This window comes from Physella acuta, unplaced genomic scaffold, assembly GCF_028476545.2.
Source record: "Physella acuta isolate Inbredline_101_S28 unplaced genomic scaffold, ASM2847654v3 ptg000325l, whole genome shotgun sequence".
NCBI classification, from domain to species: Eukaryota; Metazoa; Mollusca; class Gastropoda; family Physidae; genus Physella; species Physella acuta.
The window spans coordinates 638390-663169 of NW_026731844.1; the positions used below are offsets into that span (position 1 = coordinate 638390).

Sequence of the window (24780 nt, forward strand, 5' to 3'; positions counted from 1 at the left end):
ATTTTTTATTTAAATGGGTATTATGTCATTTTAATTAAAAATCTCCCTAAGGTAAAAAATAAAAGCTTTTAAATATTATAGAGCATGGTTTTACTATGCTCGCTCCATAGTAATTTAGGCAAAAATGAAGAAAACTTACAAAATGTAAGGCTATTGAAATGATATACTTGAAATGATATACCGGTACAGAGATAACAGTAGTGTGAGATCAGGGTAAAATCAAACATAACTTAGAGGGAAAAATAAGCAGATAGTAATAAAAAGTAATATATAATAATGAGCTGAATTAGTAGTGGGGAAGGGCAAGAAAAGTTAAGTAAATAAAAATTTATTTGTTAAGTACAAAGGGTTGTGAGACAAAATCTGTGAAAGTATTTGTTATTATGTACTTTAAAAAAACAATGTGTTTTGTTATTAAACTTTAAGAATATTTGGGTCATATCATTCTAAGAAGATTAAAGTTAGATACATAGCTCATTATGTCTTAACTTCAACAATGAATTATGTAAAAAGCATAAAGATGCACTACTTCATTAAAATGTATCTCTTATTACAAACTTTTGTTGAAATTACTCTACTGATGAAGACAATCAGTAGATCTAGTAATCAAATAAATGCATGTTACAAAACAAATACCTAAAATGTACACATTCAAGAAAATTGTGAGTATTTTTAGCTTTTCCTTTGAATTTATGTAAAAAAAAATGATAGTAAAACTATTAAAATATCATTGCTTAAACTTGAATGTTTCAATAGTATAAGAAATCAGAAGATAAGGCTTTCCAACAGCTATCAATTCATAATTGAAAGCTAACATATTTTACAACTAATCAATTAGGACTGAAAGGAAAAAAAAAAAAAAGAAACAACCAACAACCCATCCAACTTAGATTTTGATACAAAACCTAAGATAAAGCAAGACACTGGCTTCAATATAAATAACATACAATTCTCTGCTTTATCTAAAAAGGTACAAAAATAAGTAGTGGGTCTAATCTGATGCAGACATGACATTAGGCTATCTAAAATAGGATCACAGAGTCTGTAAACTGAAGCAGTAGTCCAGTCATGTAGGTGTATGCAGTGCGGTGTTCAGCTGCAAACTTGCTGTCCTGTAGAATAGACAAAGGAGATGTGTTGTTACAGCAAGCTTACAGCATAAACACCGCACGCTCCCCACAGCTCCTAAATCACTGGCAAGTGTTAGCACTAAATTAAAAATCATTTTATATAGAATGTAACTAAGCAGGTTAAATATAAGGGGTTGGGCAGCAATAGCATACCAAGTATATTCTGTACATTTCCAAAACTTAATTTGATGTTTTTTTACATACTTTTTAAAAAAAATTTCATACTTTTAAATTTTAGTGTACTTCCTTTACTCTAAAATTCTAATTTTACATTTAAGTGAAAAATTAGAAATAAAAGAACTTGAACTGAGAATTTGTGTCTAAATTTAGGTAGGCCTACACTGAATGAAAGGACTTGAAAACTGATGTCAGTGTTTGCTGTGAAAGCTAGTTTTTTATTTAACCTTTGTTCTCATGGTAACAGTTTTAGAATCAAGATAATTGTTTAATGACAGCAAATTTAATAACTTTTGACAAATTTTTTTTTTAAAATAATTAAAAAAGGTGTTAATTTGTATTAAGTAATTATGAAAAATCATACTTTATAAAAAATAACTAGATCTAGAACCTATTTGGTTTCTGTAAAATATAAATAATAAAAAATCTGACACTTATTAATATTTTAAAAAAAAAACTACATATAATTTAACTTCCTTATGGTTATTTTAAATCAAAAGGAGGGAAAAATTTTAATACACAAACCAAACCCTTTTGGAAAAGTGAAATGTAGTGTCTATACAAGATATTAGTAAATATTGAAATACCAAAAGCCAAACCAACACATAGGTTGTAAAATGTAATGAAGTTAAAAAAAACTTGAAGAAATGTACTCACAAGATTGAGACTGGGGGTTGTATGTGACATAGTTCGATGGAAATACTCCTGTCTTGCCATCCAACTGACCATGCCACCAGTCCTGGTTGTCCCGACTTAAAACAGTTATCACTGCATCCTTTTGGAATGTCAGCTCATCATCATTCTGAGCAGCGTAGGCATACAGAGCAACTACTGTTTCAGCTGAAATGGTTTATATGAATGGTAAGTAGGTGTTATAGAAAGTTTCAAGGATTAACATACAAAAGACAATGTCTAAAAAATGCAGTATGTGACATTTTGAATAAGGCGATTGGTCGACGTAAATAATGAGCTGCTGACAATAGTTTAATAATGAAAACTAAAATAGTTTAGACACATCATAAGGTCATTTGGTCGAGCAAAAACTTTTTTACAAGGTACAGTACCAGGCAGTAAAAAAGAAGGCAAAAAAATAAAAAAGGGAAGACAACATCAGGGACAGTCATCCTACACTATGGGACTAAAGAAAAAGAGTAGTGTAGGAATACATAGCAAATACTATTTTCTAGTAGAAGTGTAATAATACAAAACAGAAACTTCTACTTTAAGACTGTATATTGAAATGAAAAACAGTGTAGTGATTTAAAGTAAATGCATATCCATTTGAATGTGTGTTAAATTAAAATTTGTATTTCAATGTAAGCACTTCAAGTTTTTGATTAGTAGTATAATTGAAAGCTTACATTGATTTGCTCCAACAACTCCTTCTTGACTTGCAGTACTTTGTGGTGTAGTTGATCTACTGCCCTGCGCACCAATCTATAGACAAATATTTCTTTTAAAATCAATAACTTAATTTTTAAACTGGAAGTATTTAAAAAAAAATTATTACAAGAAATTTTAAATATAAATTTAAAAATAATGAATTTGGTAGACCATAAGGCTATATAAAATCAAGAAAATCTTTAAAGCATACTCACAGTTAAAGCAGCAACAGATGGCTCAGGAGTTGACCGCGCACTTGATGCACCCAAAAGTTTAACATAGTTAGCGGGAAACCAGCCAATCCTTTTCTTTTGACCTCTTACCTGTAAAAGATTTTACCAACAATTTAAAAACAGTACTATTTTGCAGTGTACTTGTATACTACATATTGTTTGATCTTGGGATTTTATTTTATGGATTTATTAACATAGTATTTAAAAAAATATATATTTAAAAAAAGATAATTATGCCCCTTATATTTATGTTAAAAGAATTGCAACTAACATTAAAAACACTGTAAAAAAAATGTAAACAAATACAACAAAAATGGTTTACCTGCAGTTCTCCCTCCCACCATCCTCTTGGACTTTTCTGCCTAACATTGATCAGATTGCCAGTCTCAAGACTTAACTGGCCTGTACCCGTTGCCACATAAGGTGCAATAACTCTTGCTATTTCTGAAAATGATAATACTAAAACAGTAAGCCAAAATTGTGGGGAAATTGTTAACAAAATTTGCATAATGGATAAAAAGCCTCTGATATTTCTAGAAGATTTTAATGATAATTAAATACTTGAAACAAAACACAATTTTACCTGGTTTCTTGACACTCTTCTGTTCAGGCTAAATAGAAGTAAGAATAGGTAAATAGATATAAATAAATCATTGATTAAATGTTGAACTACAACTTAATGTCATAAACAATAATGTAAAGAACCCTAATCATGTTTAGAACTCTCTGGTTAACATATTATACAAAGTTAAATAAATGGAATAGATTGAGGAGGGTAATTGGTGGTGTACATGACAGGTAAGGTTTTGCTCATAATTGTGCTTGCTTTACTTTGTGATCATAAACAATATCTGAACAAAATTATTATTATATTAGTCAAATTCATCACAAGCAGAAGTTATACAAAACAGTTTTATAGTATCAATAATAATATTCTAGTTGCTGTTTAACAACAATTTCAGTAATTAATACACATTTTTATGTACAAAGTTTGAAATACAGGTTATGTTTTTATTAGAACATGATTGAAATAAGTGTTACTATTATCAGTTTAAAATTACATAAATCTTTTTATATAACTTAATAGGATTTAGTGTACAACTTTCAAAGAATCAGCTTCATAAAAATGAACATTAGAAAAATAACACTGATGTTATAAAATGCATGCAAATAAATTCCAAATTTATACTTGTTTATTTATGAATTCGAAGACCAATTTTGACAATAATAATCAGTCAAAGATTAGTGTTTTCCTCATTTAATAATTTATTGATTTTTTTCCATTTAAGGTTACCGTTTTAAATCATTAGTAAAAAGTGCATACATTTAAACTTAATAATAATAAACTAAGTACCTTAGAATAAACATAAAACAAATCAGGGGGTAATGTATGGTACACAAAAAACTTAATCTGGATGATGGAATAGGAAGGTGTTGGGAAATTAATTTATACCATTTATAATTGGCTGTGAAAAAGTTTAAAAGCAGGAACAAACTGTTACCAAAACTAGATCCTGATGTTTTAATCATTGTTTAAAAAATTGTTGTATTTAGTATATGCTAAGTGTTTGTGACAAACAGTCACTTTAAGTACTGCACCATTAGGGAATATGTAGTAAATTTTTTTTTATAAAAGGTTTTGCAATGGCGTCATAAAGTTAAGTTTATTCTGTTAATAACTGAGAGAACAGGTGTATTTAATATGGGTAAGGTTGAAAAAACAAAGTGCACAAAAATTCGGTATTTTCTTACTGCAGTTCTAGGGCTGGGCTTGGGAGGTGGTGTTTGCTTGACACCAGGTGGCTGAGGTGCTGGCTTGGCACTTGACTTTTTAATAGATTTATTTAATTCATCACTAAAGCTAACAGCACTTTTAGGCCGAGCATTTGGCTGCTTTGTAAAGCCACTCAAGTCCATATCAAATAAGTTGTTTTGTGAAGCATCATTTTCCAGGTCAAGTATATCAGGAAGGCTAATGCTAGGTTTTAAATTATCAATGAAGCTTGCATTTGCAACCAAATCAACGGGTGTCTTCAAAGAATCTATAAAACTCCCATTTTCCAAAAGTGAGGAAGGGTCTGTTGTAGGCTGAAATCCTGTCCTGTTAAAACTGTTGCCAGAAAAAGAATGATCATTTCCGAATGGGTCATCGCCACCAAAAGGGTCAGCCATTGTCCCAAGCAGATCCCCCATGCTACTACTTTTCTTGCTTAGGACAGGTTGTCCAGATTGGGAACCAGAGCTTGAAGGTGGTTGTAGAAACTCAGCAAACATATCATCATAACTGGATTCTTTAGCTTGCACAGAACTATTGCTAACAAACCCAGCACTTGAAAATCCAAATTCATCCATAGGGTTTACCTGCTGAGGTTGTGTTCCTACTTGTATTGGTGGGATGCTAGCAGAACCAAGTGTGAGAAAATCTAACTCTGGATCTTTAGATTTAATTTGATTGTTAAATGGAGGATAATTATCACTGTTTGAATTAGATGCAAAACTAGATAAAACTGTTGTAGGATTAGTAAAGTCATTTAAGAAGTTATCAATGTTACTATTTTTTGCATTCTTTGAATCCACTTTGACAGGCTGGAAAAATCAGAAATGGCAGTAATTGGAATAACTGCAGCAAAAACACAGTTTAACTTTTTTTACAGGACATGTACAATGTTAAAGCTAATGAAGATATTCTCTACAAATTCAATCAAGACCTCAAACAAAACTTTATTTATCTGTGCTATGTAATTGAAAGTAAAAAAACTACTAATTTAATACTCAATAATATCTTGCTTTCTTCCTTTTTCCAAAAGTGGAGAAAAATAATAAAAAGTAGTAATATTAGGTCCCAATTATTGAAAATAAAATAGAAGTTAGACTAACTCAAATATTTGTAAAGTATAAATCTAAGAATTTCTTTAAAAAAAAAATACTACTTTCTTTTTTTTTTGTTCATTCTATTAATAAATGTATGTTTGTTTTAAAAAAATTATTTTTAAAATGATGTTTGTGGTGCATATTTATGCAAAACGGTCTATGAAACCCTTTACTTCCAAAACTACTGACAGTAAAATAAAATCCTTTAACTTTTGCAATGTAATAATTAAATTACCATCAGGCTGAAAGAGCTAACCTCTTTTCATAATTTCAATTTTTTATTTCAGTATTTTTATTTTCTGCACTTTTATAATTTAGAGACTTTTTACTACATTGAAACAACCCAAAGTGTGTTAGCATGCATGTTCAAACATATAAGGTTTGAGCATACCTTATATATTATGTGGTATTTTTCCATTTTTACAGAAAAACATCAATCTTATATCATACAACAGAAGCCATACAGATTAAACTGACATCACAACATAAGAACTAACCTGAATTTCTAGCTTCTTGACATAATTAGCTGGGAAAATCCCACTTTTTCCTTGCTCTCCTAGCATTCCACTCCACCAATCTCCAGAAGTACTTGTTACATAAATCATATCACCTTCATTAAAATTCAGATCTGCTGCTTCTTCAGATGTATATGAATACATTGCTATATAATACTCTGGAAACAAATGACGAAATTCCTAGATTTTTATTTCTGCAAGCGATGTGCTATTAAAAAGTAACTCTAAATCAAAACAGGTTAACCATGCAGTTAGAAAAAGGTTACATACAAAGGGGAATTTTCATATCCAAGATTCTTCATATAGCAAATATTAAAGTTCTGTTGAACAAGGGCAGTTATAGAAATAACCTTAAGAAAAGTTTAAACTATTTTTAAGCAATACCTCCTTGAACATCTGAAGCAGCAGGACTAGATATATCCAAGGCTGGCACTTGACTAGAGATGCTATCATCTACTGATAATCTAAAAGATTTTATTTAAAAATATTTAATTTAAAATAAAAACGTTAAAAATAAAACTAGTTAAATAATTTTAAAAACATATTTACCCGGCTTTTGGAGCTACACCTATAAGTTTAACATATGCTTTAGGAAACCATCCATTCTGAAAAATTCAAAAAGTTGACCATTAGAGAACGTTTTAACCCTATGACTGTCAAATATATTTATTCTAAAGTGCTAAGCTGTTTTCAGTATTAAAAAAAAATATCTCATAATAAATTAAATCAGAGACCCTTACAAGTATACATTGGTTACACCAATTATATTGCTCTGAATCTTTTATTACTATTCTTATTTTGCAATTATTGATAAGTTTCAACCTACAAATTCTATTCCATTTTTTAAAAAGTTCATCATAAGTATAAATAATACCTTTCCATTGAGTTCTCCGAACCATTTCATTTCTTGCTGCTCTTTGACTAGAATGACATCATCTTTATCAAAAGTAAGGTCTGTTTCTTGTCTTGCTTTCCAAGGATAAATGGCTTTGGCTAATAAACCATCTTGTAGAACAGTACTTGCAGTAGAAGAGGGAACTTCATCTGCTACTCTTGATGGTATTGCACTTGGCTATTAAAAAAATTGAGTTCTTGCTTTAACAAAATATTTAAAAAAAGGTTTTAAAGATCAAATATAAACAACTGAAGCTTTTAAAAGTGAAATTATTCAACTTGTTTTAATGGTGTGATTTAAACAAAACAATTTGTGTGAGATATTTTCTTACTTGAGTAAAGGCTGATCCAAAAAGTTCAGTTTCTGTCTGAGTTTTTGGAGCATTTGAAATAACAGTATCAAAAGCACTGCTGCAATTGAAGATTGTAATTTCAATAAAGTAAAGCTCTCAAAGTTTTTTAAAAATGTGTTAATGCCAATAACACTCATCAAACATCAATAATGGAACAACAAAATAAAAGACAAAATAGTTACCCGAAAGGATCAGCAGAAGGTTCATCAAGCCTTTCAACATAAGCTTTAGGAAACCAGCCAATATTACCATTGTAATCTCCTTTATGCCAGTCTTCCATACCAGGAATAGGAGTGAAGTCTGAGAATACCTGTTTCATTAAAGATATACAAAGACACAAACGTTTAACTTTTTCATACTTTACAAATTTAAAATAATATAGTTTTTATTGAATCTACAACAGAAGCTCTTACCCATAATTCTGCGCCAGCTACCAAAGACAATTCATCATCTCTAGATGCTTGGAAATCATATAAAGCTCTATACTTAAGTTTATTCTGTGAACCTGTCAAACAACAACACATTTTTTTTATAAAGCAAAGCAAAATTTTCACTGAAATACAATACTTAATAAATTAATCAACCTTATTATCAATTTAGAAAATTAAATGCACTCTCTAACAGATAAAAACAACAAATTGTTACCTCCAGCTGTTGTTGCCCCATTAGAGTTCCAGGCAGCTGGTGTATTGTCATACATCGCAGTGCTGGAAAATCCTGCATCCCAGCTATTAGCAGAGCTGGTTCCACCATCACTGCTAGAAACACCAGAACCAGGGAAGTCAAACCAACTAGGCTGGGCTAAAAAAAAAAAAAAAAAAAAAGAGAGAAAAAATGAATATCAGAAATACAATATACTAACTTCAGTGACAGAGAAACAAAGTAATAACAAATGTTTTATTTAAAGTACATGTCTCAGAATGTGAAAAAGTTTTAACATTTTGGTAAACAATACTTTTTCAAAAGTTCATTTTTACTCACAGTTTGTTGCAGGTTTTGTTGCCTCATTCTGAATTGCTCTGGAAAATTAACACCTTATTAAAATTCTTTTCAATGCTCTAACTTTATTATCCATAATATAATTTTTTTATTTTTAGTATTATTATAAAAAAGGCAACTGTTTATTCAAAATTATCATTAGAATAACATAAAATTGAAATAATGGTTTCTTTTATTTTTACTTTTTTGCCTGCTGTGCAACATCCTGCTTAAGTTTTTCTTGTCGTTCCTTTTCTGCCCTTTGCTTCTGTTGAAGTTCTAAAGTAGCTTTCTTTTGCTGGGCTAATCTTTCTTCATGCTGCTTCTGGAGCAGTGGTAATTCTCTCTCCAGTTTATTTAACTGTTCTTTTAGATTCTACAAAGATAGCGTAAACTTGAGTACAATTTACTTTGGTAATGAAAATACAAATAATTTTATTATTGCATACTTTACTTTTCTTAAACTACAAAACAAATTATATATTTTACAACTATCTATACAATTAATATTTACTTCTACAACAGATAATTTGAAACTATATTTCAACTTAAAAATTTGTTTTAGTTACCCTCAACTCAGCATTGTTACAGTCTATCTCCCCAAGTCTTGCTTCAGTATCACTTTCAAGCTGTTCAATTTCTTTTTTAAATTGTTGGATACTTGTTCTCTTTGTCTCTACACTGTGCATCACTGTTCGGTGCGCATCAGCTGTAATAGTTGTTTGTGATAGACAGCAAAGACTTCAGAAAAAATAGCAGCAAGTAAACAACATTTCAAGTTTCAGACTTACATAGAGGAGTAGCATGACCAGTCTGAACTTGGACATTGAGTTGATCCTTTTCTCCAGAAAGTACAGCTAATTTTCTGTTAAGTTCCTTTGTATCAAATATTACAAAATTATTTTGTTGAATAATACATATTTTTTAAAAAGCATCAGCAAAACAGTACATTATATACTTCATGGATAATGACTGAAATATTTTCAAATTTTTTTAAATACAAACTAAAAAAAGGTTTCTTATGAAAGAGCCATAAAAATCAAACAAGAAGAAAAACAACTAACCACTGATTGCCTCTCGAAAACATCAATATCAGCTAATGTTCTGTCTCTTGTCAACCGCATTGCATCTATGCTAGATGTGAAATCTGTTACGCCCTTTTGAACACCAATAATTTTTTGAGACAGCTCAGCTTTCTTTGCATTCTTAAATCAGAATTTAAAAAATAAATAAATGGGAAGTAAATGTTGATAAATACTTAATATACTTAACAGAAATTAGACCTAGTAGTACTATAATAAAATCACTGACCACAGATATTGATAAAATATATTTTTACATCTTAATAGTTTTGGTAGGTTAGAGCTTACCAGCGACTCTAATTCATTTGTTAAATTAGCCATCTGTGACTTCATAATGCTTAACTGCTCATATTCTCTTTGTTTTTCGGCCATTAATTGTTCTTTTCGTTGGTTTTCCCATTCCATCTGACGTTGACGTTCTAACTCTCGACGAGCAGCCTATAAAAGGACACATCCATATCCAAAGAATCTTATAAAATGTGGTTTTAAAAACTGTATTAAAATAGTCTACAGCAACAAAGACAAATAGGTAATAAAAAAAGGCTAAATAAGTTGATTTTCAAATGCCTTGCTTTAAGCTAAGCTACAGACAATGATGAATCTTACCTCTCTTTGTTCCATCATTTTTCTTCTTTGCTCCTCAATTTCACGTTCTTTTTCTCTTTGTTTTTCTAATTGTCTTTGCAGTTCTGCTTGTCGACGACTCTCAACCTCAAGCCTACAGGTTTTGAATATTAATAAAGATGTTTGAAACTGGCCAAGTTTAATACATGTGTGAGGAAAAAATTAAGAAATCAAGTAAAAATACCTTTGTCTTTCTCTTTTTTCAGCTTCATGTCTTTCTTTTTCTAGCCTTTCATTCTCGTCCTTTTGTTGTTGTTCTCGTAACAAAGCTCTTCTTCTCTCTAGTTCTGCCTGTCCTTTATCAAAGTTTTCTTTACGTTTGTCTTCTAAAGTCACTGGAAAACCAATAAAAACAGAGCATTGACTTATTTTTCTTTATATGCCAAATCAACTAAAATCATTAAGGAAACAGGCTATACCTTTGCTGTCTGCGGACTCTTCTACTGCTTGAGCTTGGACTGCATTAGGTACAGACACAGGCATTCCAGCAGTGGATAGTAGGTCTCCGAAGGCATCTTGCTTGGGTGCTGTTGAAAGGGATGAAAAGATGTAAGTGTTAATCTAAAAGCTAGATTAAAATAAAAAACAATTATTATAGAAAATACTTCAACACAAGGTTTATTAAATACTAAAACAAGGAGCTATTTTATGATAGCAATAAAAACAAAAATAAAATTCTTTACCTGGCAAAGTGGCAGAATTAGGTGGTGAAGTGAGGCTACCTGATCTTGCTTTTGTTGGCATCAGCTCAGCAGGTAGAGCTGCAGGTAGTGAGTGTCCTAGTCTAGCTAAATCTGATAGATGCATAGCGATACAAAACTCATCACAAGTAAGTTTTCCATCACGATCTATGTCCGATAAAGTCCTAAGAATGATAAGAAAAAATGAGAATGATAAGAAAAAATATGAAAACTTGACTGTTTAAAAAAAGAATGGCTACTTTGATAAAATGAAAATAGAACTGTACCATATTTGAGCTAAAACAGCTTGAGGCAGCCCAGATTGCATTAAAATTGCCCTTGCTTCTACACCTGAAATTATTTAAAAATCCATTAAATGAATAGTATGTGTAATATTCCTTATGAGACTTTCTATATGATGTCGATATTACTGGATTGCCTTACATTTTAAGTTGACACTGTAAAAAGCTGTACAGGTCTAATCTCTCAGTATAAAGCTCAATCTACTTTAAAAAAAATTAAAATGAGGTATTTATAAGCAAAAAATTAATGAACACTCACCAAGAAGATAACCCCTTTTATTTCTATCATTGGCATTAAAAGTCTGCGTGTGCTTTAACTTGGTGTTATGAGCCATTGCCCAAATGCTACCACTAAAAATGAAAATAGCAAATTGTTACAAATAGTTTTAAGCTTTTAAATCTTACAAAAACAAAAAAGAGTAATACTGTCTAATAGAGATCCTTATGGTACTTTAAAAATTATTCTGTGTCAGTAAACAACAATTTCATGTTAAACTTGTAAGTTTGAGCCAAACAGCTACAGCTTGGGTAAAAACTACAAATTTATAATGAATTTAAATATGTAGCATTTTTACCCTGAAGGAGGTGCTGCAGTCCCTGGCATAGCTGTAAGATAAAGTTTCAACATACATTAATAGCACACAAAAAAAATTAATAAAATTGACAATTGAAAAACAAACATAATATTATGGAATGGTTATTATTTCAGCAGTAATGATGTACCTGTCATTTGACCAGGCCCAGCAAGTGGTACATGACCAAGGTTTCCAGCTGGTAACATAGTTCCTGCTGCACCATTAGCCATACGAGGCCCCATACTCAATGATCCTGTTGTCATAGTTGCTGTCCCCAAAGAAGCCTGGGGCATTATTCCAGACACAGGCATGCCCATCCCACCTACCATTGAGACAGGCATACCTAAAACAGACAAGAAACAACTGACATGGTACTGTATTCGTGTTAAAATCAAAATATTAAAATATGATTTTTTCTAAAAGAATTTATAAGACAATGGATTACCTCCCACCATTGGGTACACCATGCCCATAGGCTGAGACATGGACACAGGCATGGTGGGTTGAGCAAATGATCCAATCACAGGAGTTGGGTCCATTTTTAAGGAGGCTGGCAGAACCTTGGGCAACTCATATCCTTGCAATTTTTTCTTGATTAAATGCATTGCTATTGAAAATTCCTTTTTATCCATTTTTCCATCACCATTCATATCAGCCAAGGTCCTACAATTTTAATAAAGAAATGAAAAAAAAAACATGATTAATTTGTAAAAAATTATAAAAATACTAGAGGTATAAGATTTTTGGACCTGATGGCCTAAAAGGCACCATTTACAGCACCCATCTGATGTGGATATAAGTAACAGGGGAAATAATGTTGTCCTTCTTCACAATCAATTAATTTAACTATAGCCAACCTCAACTCAAAGTCATACTTCTTTAAATGTACAACCATATCGCCCTAAGGGCTAGGCCATTAACTTACCATATTTGACCTAACACAGGTGTTGGTAGACCCGACAAGACAAAAAAGTCTCTTGCTTGAGTACCTTAAAACAATCAAAAGAACCAAGTGAATTTTTTGTACACTGAAACACTGTTAAAGTTTTCGCAGGTGTAAATAAGCACAAAGTATTATAACTAATACTTATTACTATGGAATAAAAAGTTAAATATATATAAAAGGTATGCACATCTTGGGCAATTACCTGTAACAAACCCATTTACAGGTTTGAGTTGATAAAATTGAGCATCATGCTTTGAACGATCCTCCCCACTTATCTTCCAAGCATCTGCACAAAAGAAAATTACAACATTTTTGTACTCAACCCCTAATGAAATTTAGTAACTCAAAAAATACATTGAATTAATTGAGTTTGATATTTTAATGAACCTTTTTATTAGCCAAATGTAGATAAGTTTTAAAAACTACTGGTAAAGAAAAGCTGTTGGAAACGAATTTTAATTTTATCTATTTACCTTGAGTTGCTGACATCTTTACTTTTTTTTATCTGGACTTATGTTCAAAACTGTAAAAAAAAAAAAAATGGGAGAATGGAGAATGGGTTAGGTATTTTAAAAAAATATGCTATACTTATAAATATAATTCCTAAAATAATTTGATGCATTATAAATAAAATATTCAATCTAAGAATGCATAATGACTAATAGAATACAAGAAAACTAGAAAAAAGAACTAGCTTGACATGTATAAATTGCTAATTATTGGTCAGTTTGCTAAATCAGTAAAATAGTAAATGTGTTGATTTTTTCTGATTTCATTAAAAAATTTTTTACTGAACTACTTCTATCCTAAAATCAGTTTGGGTATTAAATTTAATGGTTTTTAATGCTGACACTTGGAAATGGAATGGGCAAACCCCAATAATAATTATGTAATTTAACATTCAGTGATACATTTACGTAGTCTGTCCTCTGGTAGCATAGCTGCATGAATAATAATAATGGTATTGGACTGTTAGTTTCGGTTACATTGTATTTATTAGATCATAAATAAATCATGTAACTAAAAATGTTTAAATAAATATTTCAACAGCCATTATTAGTCTCCAAGCTAATTAGGGTAAATATATTTAGCTTGATGAAATAATTTTACCAGGATCAGACACTGGTAAATCATTATTAAATAGGCTGCATTTGCACAGAATGCGATGGTCCGCCACATCTGTTCTGACGGTCGAACGCAATCTAAACATAGATATCAGGAATGCTTGATTTTTTTTCGTCTTAGCAAAACAATGTTGACTTAAAGTGTGTTATTTCAACACCAAATGTTGGCACAGGCTAAAAAAAGAATAGAATAGATACGTAAGCAAGCAATCACGCAAGTGATGTTTGGAAATTTTAAAACTTTAATGGATAAAAAAATAAATCTAGAAAAGATTGTGACATTTGATGTGACATTTGCAAAAGACACTGATTTCAGGTAGTGATAAATCTGGATTCAGATTCAAGCTCCAGGGATATCAAATTTAGCTGCTGCACTGTTGACTCTACCACACATGTATTAGCAAATCAAAATATTAGGCAGCTTCAATCAGTACACGTCTTATCCCAAAAGAAATAGGTCAACACTGTTTCATTTTCTTACTGCAAGACGAAATTTATCACTATTCCGAACATAATAGGCCTATCCTATAGACTATAGCCTATTTAGTATTAGTTAAAAAGTAGTACTATTAGTTATGTATGAAAGGGGTATTGCATTGTTTTCCCGATAGCCTACCTATTTTTAGAATGCAATCTACTGAATTAGAAAATACTTGAAACGCTCGGCATTCTGCGTAGTCATTTCGTATTAGGCTAAATAATAATTAAAGCTTTAGTAAGCCTATCTCTAATTAATTAATTATACTAATTAATTATTATTATTATTCAAATTATTGCACAGCTAGTTTTGCGTTTTGCACTTTTTTCCAGCCAGGCTAGCACCAGGGCGAAGACGTTTCTTCCGAGTAGTAACTTTGAATACAAATACACCAAATGGTAATTTTAAAAAAAGTTCACTCACAGTGGGTACAGCATGAACTGATAATGATATGATATGAACTCTCCCTCAACATCAACAGACAGTGCAACAGTACTCAACAGACAACAGGCGAACAGCGTCTCACTCAACAACATTCGACAAATTTACAAAACTTAGGAACTTACTAACAGTTTAAAAACCACATAAAGCGTTGCTACGATACATACCAAAAACATTATCCGTATGAGATAGCACTTGCCATCTATTTAAAAGTCAAAGCTATTTATAAAACGTTTCATTGTGAAGATGAAACTGATCCAATTATTATTATTATTATCTGTCAAGGTATAGCCGGGTAGTAGACACATAATAAGTCCAAGGAATTGTGGGTAGGGCATGGGGGCGTTTCCGGAAACTTGTTAATTTTATGAAATCAGCTGGCCTATAGAATTTCAAGGGGGGAAAGCGTCAATATCTAAAAATAAAAACTCTAATTATAGAAATTGTATCCTGCGATAAACGACCAAGTGCTTCTAATTGATAAAGTATACATATGTCTAATGTCCGTCTCCTCATACTATTTCCTTGAAATATTTAAAAAAATATAATTTTAGTTCTTTTTGTTTTGATTATTGGATAGAAATAATTAATGATCTTATATCTTATTTCGTTTAGGCCTAAATGTTTGGAATATGATTGTGCTAAAAAAAACATGATCAATATTTTTGTACTGCTGCAATTGACTGCAGACTATATTTTATTTCGCATTGTAAATACCCTTTTTTTCTTCTACTGCCCAGTAGATCGCTAGATCTAGAATCTAGAATACAAAAGATCTTTTTAGATCTATTTTGATTGTAAACTATTGTTTACATTACTCAACCGGCAGTTGATAAATTCAAACATGAAATCTATTCGAGGAAACTTTTCTGGTGACAGCCTTTCTGTTAGTGTTTCTGACGAGGTGTGGCTTTTTAATTTTATTTTTAATTTTTTTATTTAAATTACTACTACTTAGTCTAGATCTACTAGCCAACTACTAGTGACTACTAGACTAGATTCTAGCTCGATTATAATTATTTATAATGCTATACATACTAAATCACTAAAGTAATACTAATACTAGTACTAGATCTAGTAACTACTAAACTTAACTAGTTTAACTAGTAATGATAACTAGTACCACTAGTATAGAACTAGCTAGGCCTATAAAATTTAAAGGTAAAACTCCATTTTAGCGTATTTTATTCTCCGTTGCTTGTTTACCTCCAGTTGAGCGTATTTTAATATAACAACCGAAACACACCATAACATTAGGAAAACACGATTTATTTTTTGTATTGTATTTTTGTTTTAGCAAATGAATAAAAATGAATATTTAAAAAACACGACTTGTTTATTTGTATTGTATTTTTTTTTAAAAAGGCATTTGTCTCATGGTGAAATTGATACACTGTGTTAATTATTCTGTATTATATTTTTGTATTTATGCAATAAATGTACTAACTCTGTGTTTTTTAAATTGACAATTTTGCCAAAACTGAAAAAAATATTTTTACTATAGAGTTGTATGTTATTTAAATTCAGAGTAAATCTACCATCCTTCCCAATATTTTGTTATATGTATCAAGTATGATTTTTTGTATGAGTAAATTTCTGACTTTTAAAAAAACATTGATGCGGGGTCGTCCATAAATGACGTCACACTCGTAAGAGAGAGGGGGGTCCGCAATTTTGTGACGGTGTGTGATGAGAAGGAGGGGGTGGGGTTTCAGATGGTGTGATGTCACTTTTTTGCATTATAAAAATGTTAGAAAAACGAGTTTTAGCCGTTATTTCGCGTTTTAGAAAACTGTTTTAATAAATTGTAATAGTTAATAGGAATGGATCAAAATACTCTATGTTGACAGAGTTCTGATAAGATTTTGGAAAAATTATCGATGTTTTAAGAAAAATTCAACAGAAATTTTGAGGGGAGGGGGGGGGGGGTTTAAAGGCTGAGGTGTGACGTCATTTTAGGGGGGGGGTCTGACTTTTTGTGACGACTGTAACTTAAACGGAGGGGAGGGGGAGGTAAAAATCGTAAAAAAGCGTGTCGTCACAAAAAGCAAGACCCCCCCCCCCCCCCAAAATGACGTACCACCATCTGAACCCCCCTCCCCTCTTCACACACCATCACAAAATTACGGATCCCCTCCCTCCCCCTACGAGTGTGACGTCATTTATGGACGACCTCTAACATTATTTTTTTTAAACGACAACGTGAGTTGTCACACTTTCTCTAACACTCCAAGCCATCCCTCACCAAATTCCACCCCCCCACCCCCGTCCCACTTTCAGCAGCATTATTGTGCCTTTTAATACTTTTATTCAGTTTAGTTGAAATTGGAACACTTAATTGTACATTAAGTGTGCATCTCTATTTTTGTAACCAACAAAGCACTTCAGTCAGTCTCTTTGTTGTTTTTTATTCATTTGTTAAAACAAAAATACAATACAAATAAATAAGTCGTGTTTTTTTTTAAAATTCATTTTATTCATTTGTGAAAACAAAAAAACAATACAAACAAATAAATCGTGTTTTCCTAATGTTTTGGTGTGTTTCGGTTATTATAATAAAATACGCTCAACTGGAGGTAAACGACAAGCGGAGAATAAAATACGCTAAAATGGAGTTTTACCAAATTTAGAGGCCTATTTTAAAACTTTTATTTTAGGCTAATAAAATTTAAAAGATATTTTAATATTTATTATTGTGTGTCCTCCCTTGCCTTTGAATCCCGGTTTGAACATCTCCGTCCCAGTCTGGCCTCAACCAACCAGCAGGCTTGTTGCATTGAGTTAAATAAATATAGATCCAGATCTATACTTAAAACAGTATTTTAACAAGGCTGATGCTAGCCGGAATAAGATACGCATGCGCAATGGAGAGAAACTACGACTTGCCTTCGCGGCGATGTTTTCGATGGTACTGCGCATGCATGTGTTTACAACCGCAGAACCCTAACACCAACCCTAACCCTAGCCCTAATCCTATCCCTAACCCTAGCCCTAACCCTAATCCTACCCCTAACCCTAATCCTACCCCTAACCCTCATTCTAACCCTAGCCATAGGTCACTGCGCATGCGCAGAGCTATCTTTTGCAGACTAAGTGGAGACGTTGGGGAGAAAAATCTTCTTCCGAGTAGTCACTTCGTTTAAACAATCTCATTTAAATAGGTCAGGCAACATACCACGCACACATACTTTTAATAGTGTTGTGTGCCGTGCCTCAACAACAAATAAGCTAGTTTCTAATTTGACTTTAACCTTCTAACCTGCAAATTCGAACAATTTTGTTTTTAATACTGCTTTTTTTTATTTACTAGCAAACTATTCCAGAATTAGGCCCCCATGATGTGTTGATAAAAGTCAAGGCATGTGCTGTTGACTTGAATAAAGAAAAGGTAACATAAATAATTAAATATTACTAACATTTTGTATTTGAAACTAAGGATAATGTTTTACTAAAATAAATATTAAAATATAGATCTACATTTAAAAAATAATTTCTACATCATTTATTATTTTAACTAGAAATGGCCAGTTTTTTTTTACACATTTGTGTAAGCTTTGTTGATCATGTGAAATTGGTTTATTCATAGGTATATCATCAGCTTCTTTCTTCATCAATTAAAGACTGTCCCATTGGTCGAGAGCTTTCAGGAGAGATAATTAAGGTTGGACCCCTTGTTGATGATTGCTACAAGGAAGGAATGTCTGTTGTTGGCAAGTTAACTTTTTAAAACATAGCTTGTTTTACTTACACCACCAAACACAAATTCACTGTCTAAATTTTTAACAAGTAAAAATAAACTATTTCTGTTGATTCTATTCTTGAGGTTTACAGTTGCATTTTCATATTCATACAACACAATTCAAAGATAGTACTTGTATAGTTCAGTTAATTTGCAAATATACATCCACTTTAGTTTGGATATTGTTTGGACTTGTTTCAAGCACAATAATTTGAGCAATTTATGATGTTGTGATGATCATCTGTGATTTATTTGGATAATTTTATGCAACCTACATTATAATGCATTTGTTATAAAATTAATATAAAGTTGAAAATTAATTCCTCCTGTTGCTAATGGTAAAAAAAATATCTTTCTCATCTTGATTGTCAAAACCCCAAAGCAATATATTTGCATAATTTAAAAGAATTATGTTTGTTTTGCTTTTTTAAAAATAGGAATTGTACCATTAGATTGTAACTTATCTGGATGCAGTGAAATGTGTGTGATGAATCAGTTTGATATTAGTAAGTAATTTTAATTTTTTTAAACAAAGCAAATTTAGTTGTTTTTTTTTTAAATGTGACACAAGCTTACATCACATTTGTAATGTTAAAACTACCATTCAATTCTTTTAGCTGAAAAGCCTTCAACAGTTAGCCATGAGGTTGCTGCTGCAGCTATAGGTGCAGGGCTCTCAGCGTACACAGCAATTCACTATCTTGGTCATGTTACAGCTGGTGATACAGTGCTTGTCTTGGATGGAGCAACTCCCCAGGGATATTTTACTATTCAGGCTGCTCAACTGTGGGGAGCAAAGGTCATCATATAAAAATAAAATAAAAATTTTTAACACATGTAGGCCTGAGGTTTGAGGGTATAATTTTAGCAAACTGTAAGAATTATAATTTCATCTCTTAATCTTAATCTTTTTCCTTCTTGTTTAAAAACTTGAATAATAGTTTTCCACAATATAATTAAATTTATCTGAATAAGTATAATTATTTTAATAACTCGACTTATTAACATAAAATTATTACTAATAGGTTCTTTCAACATACAAGACCCTTGCTGAAAGGCAGTTTCTTGAATTATTGAAACCTCCAGTTGGTGAGTATTTAATATGAAATTTCATGTTTTAAAATATATGGCAGCTGGTATTTTTAAATGTGTAATGTTAAATTATTTTATTTGTTCACTTAATTTTTAATTAAAGACTTTTCATTAAGAAAAATATTGTTTTCAGCCCAGTTAATAGAACTAACCCAGCGATCAAATACAATGTCCAGTTCTGTAACAGAAGAGACAGGTGGCATGGGTGTAGACTGCGTTGTTGACAATGGAGGTAAAAAAATAAATGTATTTGTTATTTTAGTGCAGTATCCTTCATGTGTATTAAGCTAATAATATCTTCCAACTTTTAAGGAAAAATGCTACTGTTTGTTTTCAAGAATGTGAAATATATATTTTGCATAAAATATTTGTTTTCTTTAGTGCGCCTATTTACAAGCGAAGAAGATATTGATTTAATGGAGGAAAGGCATCTTCGGTCTGTACCTCATAAAGTTGACATCATAGCTTGCCTAGGATTTTCAGGAAAATGGATTACTTCACATCCTCATTTACAGGTAATTTCAAAGCACATTGAAAGACTTCATGTATAAAATGTTATACTGCCAATCTTCTAGGAGAGACAACTCCAAAATCAAACAACTGCTGCCTTGTAGTTTGTTCTTGGTTGGACAAAGGCTATGGAAGCAAATCCAAAAAGGAAAGCAGGCTGAAATCGGAGTCAATGGCCTCACTGGCGCAAAAACCAGTTGACACTTATCCGTAATTGTGATGGAGGCGTGGTCGAGTCGGCAAAAAAGCTCATGGTTGATAAAAAAAAGTCACGAGTTCAAACCCTCTGGCAGATAAGGCCCGATCCCTTCCAACACTAAAAATTAAGAACGAAGAAGAAGATTTGTATTAAAAAATATAGTTATACTAATTCACTGTTTTTTATTATCTTAACTTTTTATATTGAAGTGTATGTCATAAGTAAAGAAGAGAATAGCTTAAAAGTATTAGCTTTTATAATTGTATTTTGCTTAAATGTTAAATAAATGGATGGTATTTTTAGCTGGATCCACCAGATAGTGAGCAACTGTTTCTGCGTGGAGCATCAGTTTCATTTCTGTTTCCACCTGCCTGGACTTTGACAAGGGCACAACATGGCAGATACCATCGTATCCTTTAATTTTATATACTGTTAAAATGCAAGCAATGTATTGTCCCCCTATTTTTAAAGTCCAAAGATATCTTATTTACAAAATGTGTCATTTAACAAATAAGTTTTAAAATATTTAAATGCCTTAATGTTTTTAAGTCTTGGCATTTAATAGTGATTTTTCCGTCTGAGTCTTCACAACTTGTGTCAATTTATCTAGTTCTTTGCATCTGCGTCTTGTTATATTTTGTATAGATCATCTTGCAGTATGTTAAGTTTATCCTTAACTGTCCCAGACATATTAAAAGACATTATGGAGCGACTTGCCGCTGGACAGTTGAAGTATGCACTTATTTATGTTTTTATATGAGAAAATTGGTTTAATTAAGAGGCATAATTATCAGCTGTAGTTGTCTACCTTTGTTGATTTAAATTTATTGTTCTCAAAGCTATTCAAGTTCTTATATAGATTAAGAGAAAATGCTTTATTCTTATTAATGCTGTAACTGTATGAAAAAATTCATAAGTGCTTTATGAATCCTTAATATCTGTTCTAATTTTTAAAACTTTTATCTGTTACCCAAAATAAAAATATTGCTTTGTATTTGTACTACCAGATGCAGTCATTTGACAACAGTTCCATTAATTAAAGCCACTGAAACACTACTGCAAAAAGACTTGGATTCAACAAAGTGTATTGTTGTTATACCCTAAAATATCTCGTTGTTAGCTCTATATTTGTATTTTGGCAATTATTATAGTCTTTATAAAAAATTTCCAAATGTGATTATATAAAGATAATAATTTTACTAATTGTTTAATTAATATAACAGAAACAATTTTATGGTTATTAATGGACACCAGCGAGTTGACGAGATTCCTTCCGTAATGTTGTTGACATGGAATAAAAATGTGCTTTTTTAGATTTAGGACCATAAAACTAATAAAAGATAAAATTTTATTAAAAACTTAAGCCTAAAATTAATTCAGAAATGTAATATTTTTAGAATCAATGCTATACAAGTTGCAGATCCAGAGAACTTGAAAATAATTTGTTGAGTTTAAGGCTACATTTCTATTTATTTTCATCAAGCCTAAGTTATAACCCGATGTTTCACTTTCGTAAGACAAACATTGATTGGCTGTAAAGGAACTCCGTGATCGATTTCTGACAGCCCCACTTTATAGTTATTTTGTTTACAAAACTTTGCAGATCAAATTTTTAAATAACTATGCAAATTTAAACACCATGACCTATTGTTTCTATTTTTAGCTTACAATGTGTACAATAAAATTTATGTCGGCCATTGTTTATGTCGCCATTACACGTGAAAACCAAATTGTTTTTTCTTTTTTTTAAATTTTTATTTAGTTACCGAAAATATTAAAAACATCAAATACATCCAATCTTTAGTAAAGTCCGAAAAAAACCAGACAGACAGGATTTTATAACCATATTAATTGTAACTACGCCGTGCAAGATTTTAAAATGAATTTATACACCTCTCAAATACCTTTGAGACTTTTCTCGCTGGTGTCCATTTAATGTTATTAATTTTTTATGAACCGTATTATTATGAACTAGAAAGCTACTAATAGTATATTTTAAAACATTTTAAATAATATCATTATTCTTAGCCTTATTGTAAAGTAGTAGCCTACTCCTTCACTTTGATATGATGTAAATAATAATGTTAACATTAGCAGTATTTGTAGTGCCTATGTAATCAAATAATATTTTATAGTTTTTATGTTATAGGTGTGAGATGTGGTCTTCCACCTGGTGAGAGTTAAGCGCACATAAAATAACTTGAGTATTTCTATTTTTAATGTGTTTTCAAAAAAAATTACTCTGCATTCACATATTATTATTTCCCCATTTTATCATAATTTTTTTTTTAAAAAAGCTCCTAATTTAATTCTATACTGACCTACAAGAATTAATGTGGGTAATTAAAAAACATGAATATTGAAATACAATAGTACCAGGCAAGTAAGTAGAGTATTTTCACTTTATGTACAGTTGTATAAACAGATTATTTCATTTATAGATTCTTGTTCATTTTTTAAAGTGATAATAACTTTTTTTTTTTAAATAATGCATACAAAAAATGGAAATCTATAACTATAAATTATTTTGTTACTACGGTTTTGAGAAACATTTGGCTGTATATTTCTTTTAAATTATACTTTTTATGTGTTAGACATTCCATCTTTAATTATTAGCAGTTAAAAATTATATAGCATATGTTTCAATAGAGCTCATCACCAATGTAAAATTATTGCAGACACATTGTAATTGTAACCCTATGTTCACTTCATGAGTATATAATCATTGTTTGTTAAATTGCCGTACATGAAAAGTAACTTTTAAAATAATTCACTGGTGCAATAATTTGAATGAAAAATATGACACTGATGTCCCTTTTTGATTAAAAAGAATGTGTCCTTTTTCTCTTTGATTTTTTTTACATTTCTTTTGTAATGTCTGTAACCCTAAGTCGTGTTGTTTTAATAACTTATTATTCTATGGTGTCTTAAATTAATGAATCAAATAGTGACTTCAAAGGTGAACTTTGCAAGCACTTTTAAAATGTATTACTGCTCGTTTTTTTTTAATAAACTTTTCTTGTTATCTTCATGTGGACGCCTAACAAATTGACAATCATTTGTGTTTATTTTAACTACAGTGGTACCTTGAGATAAATTTAATTTGTTATGTTACAGTTACATTAATCGTTTGTCAAATTGTTAGTATCCTAAAGCCATTTTTTTTCTATTAAAATTATATGAAATGCTTAATTCATTCCAGCCTGCAAAATGCCACCACAGTTGTTTTTGTTACATATTTTCAATAAGAAAAATGTATCTATGAAACAAAAAATAACAAACATTTAATAAAATCTATTTAAAATAAATAAAGGAGTAAGTTCGTAAAAGAAATAAACTGATTTATGAATGTGTATATTCTTTGGAAATCAGCTGCCCTGAGCTTATTGAAGACAATGGTGGAGTTGCTTTATTTGGTTCAATTAATCTCTACTCTGTTAATGCTAAACTCTTTCAATCACTTTAATTCACTTACTTTATCCCTTAACTTAATGGAAATCACTTTAATTCACAGAACATAGTAAACTAAATGTACAATTTTTGTTACCTTAGCTTAAATTTTGAGACTGCTTTTCTCTTCATTCGCCTTTGCCTTTTTTGCCACCCTTTACTCATTTTTAGGTGCATTTAAAACAAACTGTTAGGGTTATTTCTTCCTCCCTCTGAATGATGCGGGAATAGGAGAAATGTATAGTTAAACAGCTGTGATTCTCTATTGACTCTATTCGGTGCAACTTTTCGATAAACTGTAAAACCCAGCGTTCCGATATCCTCGTATCTCTAATTTTACACATAACTCAAAGCAAAAAATCGTTTGACTGACAGCTCATATCCAAAAAAAATCTCGTATGTCGAGGTACTGTACTTTGTTCCTCACAAGGTTGCCCATATTTGGTTCATGACCGAATATACCCAGTCAACCATTTTAAACTCAGACTTGAATTTAAAGTGCTGTTAAAATATTTGCTTAGATAAGTTTTAGGGGGTCGTCCATAAATGACGTCACACTTGTAGGGGGAGGGGGGATCCGTAATTTTGTGACGGTGTGTGATGATGGGGGTGGGAGGGGGGGGGGGGTTCAGATGGTGGGACGTCACACTTTTGCATTATTAAAAAAAAAGCAATGTTAGAAAACGAAATTTAGCCGTTATTTCGAGTTTTAGAAAACTGTTTTAATAACTTGTAATAGGAATTGATTAAAATACGCTATGTTGAGAGAGTTCAGACAAGATTATGGAAAAATATCGATGTTTTAAGAAAAATTCTACTGCAATTTTCAGGGGGGGGGGGGGGGGGGGTTGTAGGCTGAGGTGTGACATTTTATCGGGGGGGGGGGGGTGTCTGGCTTTTTTGTGACGGAGGGGAGATAAAAATCGTCAAAAAAAAGCGTAACGTAATTTATGGATGACCCCTTAGGAAAAGCATAGTGTCCACAATTGTTATAAATTCGGCAA

The 24780-nt window shown here is 31.2% G+C and overlaps 2 protein-coding genes across 5 annotated transcripts in view; one reads left to right on the plus strand and one right to left on the minus strand.

The window, feature by feature from the left end:
• The window catches only part of LOC131940669 (intersectin-1), a 28341-nt gene extending 13230 nt beyond the window's left edge, over positions 1-15111 (minus strand). For 3 of the 4 annotated variants that reach the window (XM_059299395.1, XM_059299394.1, XM_059299396.1), the window contains exons 1-33: positions 14954-15111; positions 13217-13266; positions 12946-13029; positions 12723-12786; positions 12243-12460; positions 11946-12140; positions 11798-11828; positions 11482-11573; positions 11208-11271; positions 10924-11105; positions 10660-10767; positions 10425-10575; positions 10223-10334; positions 9905-10054; positions 9599-9739; positions 9326-9410; positions 9104-9243; positions 8738-8910; positions 8538-8575; positions 8202-8357; positions 7970-8061; positions 7739-7866; positions 7536-7614; positions 7184-7381; positions 6859-6914; positions 6694-6773; positions 6292-6467; positions 4676-5509; positions 3507-3534; positions 3246-3367; positions 2906-3013; positions 2669-2744; positions 1965-2147 (exon numbers count right to left, since the gene is read on the minus strand). In XM_059299395.1, coding sequence (XP_059155378.1) covers positions 1965-2147; positions 2669-2744; positions 2906-3013; positions 3246-3367; positions 3507-3534; positions 4676-5509; positions 6292-6467; positions 6694-6773; positions 6859-6914; positions 7184-7381; positions 7536-7614; positions 7739-7866; positions 7970-8061; positions 8202-8357; positions 8538-8575; positions 8738-8910; positions 9104-9243; positions 9326-9410; positions 9599-9739; positions 9905-10054; positions 10223-10334; positions 10425-10575; positions 10660-10767; positions 10924-11105; positions 11208-11271; positions 11482-11573; positions 11798-11828; positions 11946-12140; positions 12243-12460; positions 12723-12786; positions 12946-13029; positions 13217-13232 — 4360 coding nt within the window. In that variant the 5' untranslated portion in view covers positions 13233-13266; positions 14954-15111. The remainder of the gene's footprint in view (positions 1-1964; positions 2148-2668; positions 2745-2905; positions 3014-3245; positions 3368-3506; positions 3535-4675; positions 5510-6291; positions 6468-6693; positions 6774-6858; positions 6915-7183; positions 7382-7535; positions 7615-7738; positions 7867-7969; positions 8062-8201; positions 8358-8537; positions 8576-8737; positions 8911-9103; positions 9244-9325; positions 9411-9598; positions 9740-9904; positions 10055-10222; positions 10335-10424; positions 10576-10659; positions 10768-10923; positions 11106-11207; positions 11272-11481; positions 11574-11797; positions 11829-11945; positions 12141-12242; positions 12461-12722; positions 12787-12945; positions 13030-13216; positions 13267-14953) is intronic. The other variant, XM_059299398.1, reaches the window with a different exon arrangement.
• Positions 15112-15511: 400 nt separating this feature from the next.
• LOC131940670 (quinone oxidoreductase-like protein 1) lies at positions 15512-23581 on the plus strand. The gene is made up of 11 exons (XM_059299399.1): positions 15512-15690; positions 18097-18174; positions 18373-18496; positions 18963-19031; positions 19143-19324; positions 19551-19614; positions 19751-19849; positions 19999-20132; positions 20630-20735; positions 21013-21058; positions 21334-23581. Exons 1-11 carry the CDS (start codon positions 15631-15633, stop codon positions 21428-21430), a joined length of 1059 nt encoding a protein of 352 aa, XP_059155382.1. The 5' UTR covers positions 15512-15630; the 3' UTR covers positions 21431-23581.
• The last annotated feature ends 1199 nt before the right edge of the window (positions 23582-24780 follow it).